This window comes from Aedes albopictus, chromosome 2, assembly GCF_035046485.1.
Source record: "Aedes albopictus strain Foshan chromosome 2, AalbF5, whole genome shotgun sequence".
Taxonomy (NCBI): domain Eukaryota; kingdom Metazoa; phylum Arthropoda; class Insecta; order Diptera; family Culicidae; genus Aedes; species Aedes albopictus.
Genome location: NC_085137.1, coordinates 209,910,563 through 209,921,446, shown reverse-complemented (window position 1 = coordinate 209,921,446; position 10,884 = coordinate 209,910,563). Strand labels below are relative to the sequence as shown.

The window sequence follows — 10,884 nt, the reverse complement described above, 5'->3', positions numbered from 1 at the left end:
CGTCGTCGTCGTCGTCGGATAAATGGCGAACGACCGCAAGTCCCTACTAGAAGAAAAATAACCACTTTTGTTAAAAAGGACCCAAAGGGTACATGCTAACCGCGCCACACCACTTGCTAACACCAAACGGAATAGGGTAAGTTTATTTTCGTACAGGACTCAACCGGCATCATTCACACACCATGCACGGCTGCTGCCGTCAGGATTAAGCTTTCGATCCTTCCCCCACTGTTGCTAGTGCTACCTACAAAAAATATAGGTCTATTATAGGGGGTTGACGAACAAATGGAAAAGCGTGTGGCGAAATAGTTTATCACTCCGATTCAAGGAAACGCCAAGACAAGAAGGTGTTCTGCGAATAGACGGTTATGTCTTAATCAAGTGAGTTGTTTCGAAATTAAGAGTAGGCATTTTTAATTTGGTTGTCAGTCTAGGAATGTTAAAATGTCCATTTATAGCGAATAGCACTCTTCTTTTCCATCATCGCGGTAACTTATTCACGGAGTGATCAGTAGTTCAGGTATATTTTTTTTATTTATTCCCAGTCATTAAAATCGTTGCCATGTCCTTTAAGGTAAGAAAAATCTTCCTTATGCTATTGAAATTTTCTTCTCTTATATATAAAAACACAACAGAAATCTACGTGCTCATGCGGGAATTGAACCCACGATTCTGCATTCACTACAGGGGCGCATCGATTCCTTCAAGCTACGGAGCAACTTGATTGTTTCCCAGGATGCGCAGAACTGAACTCGATCACACATGGTTTGCTTCTTTTTACTCTTCAAATCTCCTTCGAAAAAGATAAGATGAACATCTTACACATATTACTGTAGAGTACATGCATGTAATCGCACTTTTACATGCATGTACACAACAGTAATGTGTGTGAGATGTTCATCAGGAATAATTTTGAAATTGTCGAGAGCTTCAGACAATGTCTAGCGTATCGGTATGACTTCAGGGATCCGTTGGCTATGGATAAAAAATATCTTATAAACTATTGTGAATGTCGAATCAAATATTTGATGGTGGCATCCTCGTAGTTGACATCAGTTCCTGTCAAAACAAAAATAGGTGTCTAAAGCAATTAGTTATTTTTTGATGCGGTGGCCTTAAGGTCGACGAAACATCACACTTTTAGATGAATTGATACTTTTTAGAATCTCAAAATCATATCCATCATACAATTTATTATTGATAAGTAATGTCAACCTTGACCAGAACATAATTAACTTGTTTTGTTAGTAATGCGGAACAAACTCGGTTACCTTGCATTACCCTCGAAGGGGTAATAATGGGTCATTTTTCATACACTTGCAGTTTTAAGGAAAATTGATGAACTCCAAGTATTTGTTTTTCATCCTTTGTGCATGCATTACCAAAGATTCCAGTGATCGAAGGACTTTTTCACGCAAAGAAGCAAAAATTATTGAACAATGAATGTGGAAGAATGCATTTTTGTCCCATTCTCACCCCCAACGACGGAATCCAATTAGTTGAAAACTTGCAGTTTGTAATATGATGACCTATAATGCAGGCGTTTTCAGCCTTTTGACAAGCGAAGCACTTCATATCAATAAATTGTATTGTAAAGCACCTATAATAGCGCCAAAGCAAACCTCATGGCATACTAGCTTTATATATATTTGCCTTAAGGCGAAACTGGATCCATTTCCTCATTTTTTGGTTTTTGATTTTTAATAAAACAACGAAGCAATATTTTCAAATTCGGTTGTCGTGCACATGAAGAGTATGTATCAGGGTATCTCCTGATATTTTTTCGTGGTGGAAAATGTTTTTCGTTTTTGCAAAAACCATTTTTGAACAAAATTTTACAAAAAAATGGTTTCTGAGAAAATAGAAAACAATTTCCACCTCAAAAAAATTCAGAAGATACCTTGATCCATACTCTACATGTGTACGAAAACCGATTTTGAAAATATTGCTTCGTTATTTATTAAAAAATCAAAAACCAAAAAACTGAGGAAATGCTTCCAGTTTCACCTTAGTCATAAACTACCCTTGCTGACTTAATTTTTTACAAATATCTCTCGCTTTGTCGATTACCACGATGAGCGAAGTATATGGGGCGATTCTCTGTCGATATTTTTTTAAAGATGCCTTAGTAATTTTTGGCGGATGCATGCTAGCTGCCCATTCGCCAGACTTTTCCTCAAAGCTTTCTAACAAACTTCTTTCAAGGTTTCTTATGGCTTTCTCACCAAGAATCGTAACATCTTTCTGATATTTTTATTAGATGCCTCATAATATCTTGGCATGCACTCCGCTCGATTGAATACCAAAATTTGCAGCAAATTCTATAAAAAGGTTATTGTAATTACCGACAAGATGTGTGATAAATTATTTGCAGTGCTGTCATGATAAAATCATAGCTAATTAGGAAATTCCGGAGAAATTTCTGAGAAAATACGTAGAAGAATACCAGGCGGAATTTCTGATAAAATAACTGTGTGAATTTCTGCATGAATCTCTACAAGAATGTCCTTCAGCCGTTCCTTATGAGTGCCTAGAAAAATACCTGAAAAAATTTGTAGAAAAATTTCTGAAGGAATTATTGGGGGATTTTGTATGACTTTTTTATGAAATTTTTGGAACAGTATCTTGAGAATTCCCCTAATAATCTCCTGCTGGATTTCTAAAGCGATATTTTAAAAATAATTTTGAGAAAGCTTCGAGAAAATTTTGAAGGAGTTCTGAATTTTTGATTCTTAATGTATCTGTCGAGGGGGCGGGGTGCGAAGAAAAAGCGTTCCGTATTGACAGCGAACTATGTATTATAGACTGTTTCAGAAATTATAAATACACTAACGATAACCTGCCATTTCAATTTGAGCACATTATCCAAAAAAGTTTCTTCTAGCTCTTATAGTAAATATGCTAACGAAGCAAATAATACCAATTTTGTTGATGTTTCTGGTAAAAGTTAAAAAATAGGGCTCTGTAAACTAGTTGATTAAAATTTGAAGTTGCACAAAGTGGTAAAAAAATGTAGCATAGTAGAAAAGAAAAAACCTCACAGATAAAATATTTAATTTCCAAACACAATAAAAATTGCTGTATCGATAATAAAATATATTTCTCGATTGGTAAGAGTAATTTTTACTGGAATATTTAATCAAGAACCACCATTACGGGCCTTCTCAAAACAAACATTTTTGTTTCAAATTTCTCAACAAAACCAGTAGCAACAAACGTTAAGCAAACGAATGTCTTAATTACTGCTTACTGCATTCGTTTTTATAGTATGACAAGCTTTGCTATTTGAAGGATCGAATGAGCTGAAAAAATAAGTTTGTTTAGATTAGATGCGTTCAGGAAAGCTAAGAAACTGCGTGGTAGTTCTTATGTTGCGTAGAAAACCTTAAAAAATAAGAAACTTGATCTCCGAAAAAATGTCGTGGCAATGGCTTTATCGATTTTTCCCAAATTTTGATCAAGGCATTCCTTAGACAACTTGGTGAGAAAGCGAATGTAATTAAAATATAGATATTTTTTGGTATTTAGTGATAAATAATGTTGAAATCATTAAAAAAACACCTTTGTGCAAATGCAAATTTGAAAAATTATGTTATTTGTTAGAGAACCCGACTGTTCTTTGAAAAATCAAGACAATTGAAAGGAAATGTAAAAATATGGAGTACAATATGCTATACTCTGAAAGAAGTTGGTAAAAATCATTAGAACAGTTCATATAATTTAATAAACAAAGTGTATTTATAATTTCTGAAACAGTCTATATGTAAGCTTCAACTAAAAATTAAACAAAATGGTAAGTACACTTAACCCCAAATACAAATGAATATCTTGTAATGGCTTACAATTCGGTGGGCCTTAGCTCGCTCACCCCACGTGTCGATTCCCAGCACCGAAAACTGCAGAATACTGTTAAATATTATTTGTTATCAGTGCTGAAAATTTCATTTCATCATATCTAAATTCAACCACCTACAGCTCATTTCAGAAGCTGAACCCAAGAATATGGTATATGAAAAACTTGTGCGACAAGACCAGTTCTGCAAGAAAGTCACGGAAAACCCGCTATTTTTCGAATATTTAAGGTAAATGTCACGGACTACCTTTGGAAAATGCCAATTGATATTCACCGTGAATATCATTTGGCATTTTTCGAAGGTAGTCCGTGACATTTACCTTAAATATTCGAAAAATAGCGGTTTTTCCGTGACTTTCTTGCAGAACTGGTCTAGCCACACAAGTTTTTCATATACCATATATTCAGGTTCAGCTTCTAAAATGATCTGTAGGTAGTTGAATTTAGGTATGACGAAATGAATTTTTCAGCACTGTTTGTTATACCGTTAAACTTTTAATTAATTTTAATTTACTTTTCTTTTCAGGTATCTTCTCTTTTCAGCTACTTCGACAACGGACGGATTGGGCCACTTCACTGGGACGCGAGCTACGGATTTAATCGGGTTTTACAACTATTAACTGGCCAAACCTAACCTTCACCAACCTCAATTTCTGGAACTAAGAACTGCAAATCAGCTACTGGATGTATAACTTTCCCCAACTACACTCTACGAATTCACAAATTATTAGAAATGGACATTAAAATGATAATTTTTCACTACCTTTTGAGTATTAACTTTGTCACAAATTCAATAGATTTTACTTCGATATCGGTATCTTCAGTGTGCACTTATGGTCTACCTTTCACAATGGTTCGATAAGAATGAGCAACGTGTTCAGCGGAAATGATCTTCTACTATGACAGAGGTCAACGTAGACATCTGACCCCATTGACGTCCGTTGCCCCTTCATCGGTGTATAGGGTTACCAGGTCGTCCTTTCCTGTATCGACAGTCTCCCCCGGGTGTAGTCCGGGAATGTCCGGAGCTTCACTGCTACTTCTCAGGTCGAGGAGGGCTAACCGTGACACCGGTCTCAGCAGAGTTTTCCTCCCTATCTGCACAAACGCTCGTCGATGTCGGCCGTCCGGACTTGGGACAGTACGGACGACCCGTCCACGCTCCCATCCATTTCGCTTTGTCGGCTCAGCTACCATGACCAAGTCTCCTGCTCGTAGCATTCGAGTTTCCTCGAACCACTTTGGATGCCGACGAATCACCGGCAGGTATTCAACAAACCAGCGCTTCCAGAATACATCCAGCTGGCGTTGAATCAGCTCCCATGTTCTTCCAAGTATTTTCCGACGGACCAACTCGGGATAGTGTCCGTGTTCTGAAGCATCGTTTTCCCCACTATGAGGTTTCAATCCGTTAGAGCTAAGCAGCAAAAAATGATTGGGCGTGATCGCCTCTTATTCCTCAGCTTCCAGTGGCAAATACGTCAGAGGCCTTGAGTTGACCAATCTTTCAGCCTCCACGACCAGCGTCTGCAGCCCCTCGTCGTTGAGCTTTCCCTCCGAATATGCTTCTTGCATGGCTGCCTTCACCAACTGAACTAAGCGCTCCCACGCTCCGCCCATGTGGGGTGCTCCTGGCGGAATAAAGTTCCATTTGGTGTTGGTACCGGTGAACGTTGTAGACAGTCCCTGACTAATTGGATGTCGCAGCACTCGATCCGCCCCTTGGAAATTTGTCCCGTTGTCGCTGAAGAACTCGGCGGGCGGTCCTCGGCGGCCAACGAATCGGCGAACGCAGGATATGCAGGACTCGGTTGATAATGTATACGCTACTTCCAAGTGAACAGCACGTAATGTTAGGCAAGTGAATAATGCAATCCACCGCTTCACATTGGATCTTCCCAGCTTGACTACCAGCGGCCCGAAATAATCCACACCGGTGTAGGTAAACGCTCGTTCATGGTGGGCAAGTCGCGCCGCAGGAAGTGGCGCCATCGGTGGAATAGCTGGCCTGGCTCGGCGAACTTTACACAGTGCGCAGTCCCGACAAATTTTCTTCACCACCGATCGCAGTCTTGGGATGTTGTAGAATTGGCGTATCTCATTCACCACTGTCTCAGAGTTCCCATGCTGGCAACGTTGGTGATAATCTAACACCAGCAGCTCGGTAGCTCGGTGGTTCCTAGGAAGGATAATCGGATGGCGTACATTAAACGGTATATCTTCAGCAGACCCGATCCGTCCACGCTCGCGCAGCAGACCGCTGTTGTCTAGCATCGGCAACAGCTGGAAGATCGAGCTATGTTTTCCTATGACCTCCTGCCCGCTCTCGTTCGGTGCCTTGTTGCATAACGCCGTGATCTCGTCAGGGTATGTTTCACGCTGCACCGCTTTGAAGAGTGTTACTTCCGCTAATTGGAGTTCTGTTTGGGATAGCTGCCCAGTGCGCAATGATCGCTTCTTATTCGAGTTGTTCAGGAATCTCAAGACGTATGCTATCGCTCGCAGCATTCGATTCCACGATGAAAATCTGTCGAAATCTATCGGGGGTTCGAAGGAACAGTGGTACAGAATCGATGCACGCATTTCTTCGCTGGTAGTAGACACTTGATCGCTCGAACGAGGCCATTCGTTCTCCGGAAGTCGCAGAAAATGTGGTCCTTGAAACCACTTGCTATTTCTATCGAAATACGGGCCGCTTCCCCACTTGGTAGCCTCATCCGCCGGATTGGCCTTCGACGGTACCCACCGCCAATCGTTCGAAGTTGTATGCTCCAGAATCTCTCCTACTCTGAACGAGACGAATTGTCGATAATTCCTTGGGTCGGATTTGATCCAAGCCAAAGCCGTTCTGGAATCTGTCCAGAACATCATCTTAGATATGGGAATATTGAGTTCTGACTTGACGAATTTCGACCATCGTACTCCCAAGACACAGCCTTGCAGCTCGAGTCTCGGAATTGACCAGGGCTTCAGCGGGGCGACTTTCGATTTAGTGGCGATTAGACAGCATTGTGAGTCACCACCCTCACTTTGAGTGCGTAGATAAATCGCGCAAGAGTACGCAACCTCGCTTGCGTCGACAAAAACGTGGAGCTCTGAGTTTTGGTACGTGTACTGGTCGGCGTTTCGGAAGTAGCACCGCGGGATTCGTATATCTGCGATGTAACCGATCATCTGCACCCATCTGTGCCACTTCGCGTAGATTTCTTCGTTGACTTGCTCATCCCACGAAGTGCCTGCTCGCCATAGGTCCTGGATCAAGACCTTTCCGTGAATGATGAATGGCGAGAGTAATCCTAAAGGGTCGAATAGGGTCATCACGCAACGCAACACTTGCCTTTTCGTCGGTCTCGTGACTGTATTGATCAGGGATTGGACTTCTTCACTCATCTGGGTAGAGAAGCTCAGTTCGTCGCTCGAAGGACTCCACAGCATTCCGAGAACTCTTTCGGTTTTCACGCCGTCAGCCAAACTTATCTGCTTGACCGACGCAAGAGGTGCCTCTCCCAGCGCTTCTAGAACCGAGGCACTATTAGACCGCCAGTTGTGCAAGTTGAATCCGCCGTTGCCCACGAGCCGCAGATCGCATGCCACCTTTGCTGCCTGTTCCCATGAGCTAAAACTCGCCAGATAATCGTCGACGTAGTGGTCGTCGACAATCGCTTTTGCCGCCTCTGGATAGAGCTCGCTGTGTAGCTCCGCATTCCGGTTCTTGATAAATTGCGCTGACGCCGGTGAGCAAGTGCTTCCAAATGTAGCTACGTCCATCACGTAGACCGTGGGTGCATCGGTCGGCTTGGCACGCCATAGGAAACGTTGAGAGTCCCTGTCTTCTTTACGAATTCGGATTTGATGGAACATCTCTTGGATATCCGAAGTAACGGCCACCCCATACAACCGAAAGCGAAAAAGTATTGCCGGAAGAGACGTCAGTTGATCCGGGCCTTTCAGGAGCTTGTTGTTTAACGATACGCCGTTCACCTTGGCCGCAGCGTCCCAGATGACTCGGACTTTCCCCGGTTTCTTGGGATTCATAACCGCTCCGACTGGGAGGTACCAGATTCGCTTCGGATCTGCTGCTTCCATCTCCTCAGTTGTGAGCTTGTGTGCATAGCCTTTCTCCTGGTATTCACCGATTTGCCGGTAAAGATTCTCTTTCAGTCCAGGGTCGCGGTCCATCCTTCGTTCGAGGCACTCCAGTCGGCGCACTGCCATAAAATAGCTGTCCGGAAACTCTACTTCATCTTCTCGCCAAATAAGCCCGGTCACAAACCGGTCACCCACTGTGGGTCGTAGCTTCCATGATAGCTAGCGCTCTCTCATCTTCCTTTGCCAGAGAGGTTTGCGCTGGCGTCGAACCCGCTTCTTCGACAGCGAAGAATTTCTTCACCGCTTCGTGGAGTTCTTCATCGCAGGAACATTCGCACACGTGGAAGCTATACGATTCCTGTCTACTGGTTCCTCGCGGGCCGTAGACGCACCACCCCAGCCTGGTTTTCACTGCCACTGGCGCTGTTCCGTCACCTTCTCGTACTTTCAGCGGTAATGCTAGTCGCAAATTGTCCACCCCAATCAGAATTTTGGGTACCGCAGTTTGATAACTGGTAATTGGAATTCCCTTCAGGTGTCTGTGCTGTTGTGCAGTCTCATCCACTTGGAAACTTTGACCGGGTAGGCCAAGGTTGGTCACGGTTCTCGCATTAAGCAGTTTATGCCGTTTTTCCTGCCCGAGACCAGCGATTTCGATCGTTATCTGCTGCGAATTCTTCTCCACTCTTGAAGTATTCCCGGTCCAACGGAGACATAATGGTAGTTGCGTCCCCTTTATTCCTAGCGAGGCCACCAGATCATTCTCCACCAAGGTTAGATCCGAACCTTCGTCGAGGAAAGCGAACGTATCGATTGACTTGCTCATGCCGTGCAACGTTACCGGAATAATTCGGAATAGGGTTCCGGAAGTAAGGTGACGATGGGTGTGATTCTCTGCCACCTGAACCAACGCATCAGAAGATCGTTGAGGACCCTTGGAAGAATGCAGGAGCGGATGGTGGCGAAATTGGCAGCCGTCAATGTCACAGGTTTTCCGTCCTCGGCACCCACGTCTTCCGTGGTTATAAAGACAATTCTGGCATAGGCCGAGTGACCGTACTTGCTTCCAGCGATCGTCGACGTGTAGGTACCTGAATGCCTGGCATTCGCGAACCCGATGACCTTCTCTTTTGCAATATGGACAGTTGAACTGCTTCGACTCGTCTTTCGGCTCGTGGGATGATTTCACGGGTTCCGATGGTTCCTTCGCATGAGAGTTGACGAATCCCTTGTTCTTCGGACGGTCGCGGGCGCCGCTGCGTTTCACGTCCGGTTCGAAGGTCACCACACTTGTGGCATCCTGCACCACCGCCGCCATGTAATCGCCAAAGGTTTTGAGGTCCACTTGCTGAAATCTCCGTCTATCCGGCCCACATCATTCGTTGATCCGCGAGAAGCTTTGCCACCAATTCCTGAAGCAGCGATGGGTTGGAAAGATGGACACGTTCGTTTGCAGCCTCAATGTGGTCGCACAACGCTTGCACTGCCATGCCGAAGTCGATTAGTCCTTCCAGTTTGTCGGACCTTGGAGCCGGAATCTCGCGAACCTTCCGGAGTAGAGCATTAATTAGCAACTCCGGTCTGCCGAATCGCATTCGGAGGGTTTCGATGACTTGGGGTACAGCTGCAGGTAACACTAATCGGCTGCGTACTGTTTCGAGCGCCGGTCCCGATAAACATCGCTGAAGACGGAGCATATTCTCCCCATCTGAGAATCCGCAAGCTTCGGTGGTGTAGCGGTAGCTGGAGAAAAATATCGGCCACTCCGCGGGATCGCCAGAAAATCGGGGGAGTTCCTTAGCCAGGGACTGCCTAGCTGCTAGCTGCTGCTGCGTTGGACGTACTGTTCGTGGTTGGGAATTGTTGGATTGTGTTGAACACTATCTGACTGACGAGGGGTCTGAGACGATTCAACCGCGCGCGTGGGAGGTTCCCTTAAAGGCAGGCTGGTTGAATTTAGTTCGCGTACGAAATTGTACGAATCGTTGTTGGAGGACACGAATGAGTCTCGCAGCTGCTCTCGGGGATAAATAGGAGGAGTCTGTCTTTCTTCCGGGCGCGCGTCGTTTCGCAGCTGCACACGGGAAGTTGGAATGTTGGTCGTGGGGCAATAGCTAATGTCATGTTGGTTCATATTTTCTAGGAATTTACTCAAGGCTTGACGTTTACCTGGATTCTCCATCGGGCGCAACAGAGCATTTGGTTGACTTACCGAAAAGGAACCCGTTTGGCTTACCGGGACCTTAAGTGGCCAGACATGATCCGGCCGAAATGCTCCACCAACTGCTCCGGACTCGTCCGGAATCGTTGGTAATGTCCGGCTCGCTTTCGGAATGGTGCCGGTAGGTTTCTGCACACCCGATATTTCCGCCGCTGGATTCGGCTGAGATGGCTCCGCTTGTTGACCCCGCTCAGCGGGTTGCTTGTTGGCCTGGAAACGTTCCAGAAGCTTTCGGCACATTTCCAATTGGGCTTGGAGATCGGCAAGTTGTTCAGGAGTAGGATTGGCGCGCTGCTCGCACTGCTCAACTCGTTTCTTGAGCTCCTTCACTGCCACTTGGGGATCTTTCTTGCGCTTCAAAGAGTCTACGGTACCTGGTGCGAGCACCGAGAGAGGAATAGAAACCACAACCGGTGCGGTTGTCCTCGGTGTCTCAGTCGGTGGCAATGACCGGCGGGGTTTCGGTACTAGAGGAGCGCCAGGAGGAGGTGGCGTTTTGAGTCGCTTGTTGGACGACGGCGAAGTTAACGCATTGGTCTCTTCGCATGGGAAACCATCATCGCGATTGCCCTTCGCATCGGCTCCGTCGAGCACCTTGTCGATAAGCTGTTGCTGCTCATCCAAATGACGGCGCTGTAGCTCTATCTCCATACGGGTGCATTCGAGTTGTTGTCGTTCCACCATCTGACTCAAACAAACGGAGAACACCGACGACGTACTA

General features: G+C 45.0%; 2 protein-coding genes across 2 annotated transcripts; both read right to left on the bottom strand.

The window, feature by feature from the left end:
* Positions 1-5,305: 5,305 nt before the first annotated feature.
* On the bottom strand, positions 5,306-8,032 carry LOC134286338 (uncharacterized). Its single transcript, XM_062847944.1, has one exon. It carries the CDS (start codon positions 8,030-8,032, stop codon positions 5,306-5,308), a length of 2,727 nt encoding a protein of 908 aa, XP_062703928.1.
* A 97-nt stretch (positions 8,033-8,129) lies between these two features.
* LOC134286337 (uncharacterized) lies at positions 8,130-9,260 on the bottom strand. Its single transcript, XM_062847943.1, has one exon. It carries the CDS (start codon positions 9,258-9,260, stop codon positions 8,130-8,132), a length of 1,131 nt encoding a protein of 376 aa, XP_062703927.1.
* Positions 9,261-10,884: the final 1,624 nt, after the last annotated feature.

Coding starts and splice junctions, on each gene's coding strand:
- LOC134286337 (XM_062847943.1), bottom strand. CDS start 9,260: ATGGCGGCGGTGGTGCAGGATGCCACAAGTGTGGTGACCTTCGAACCG.
- LOC134286338 (XM_062847944.1), bottom strand. CDS start 8,032: ATGGACCGCGACCCTGGACTGAAAGAGAATCTTTACCGGCAAATCGGT.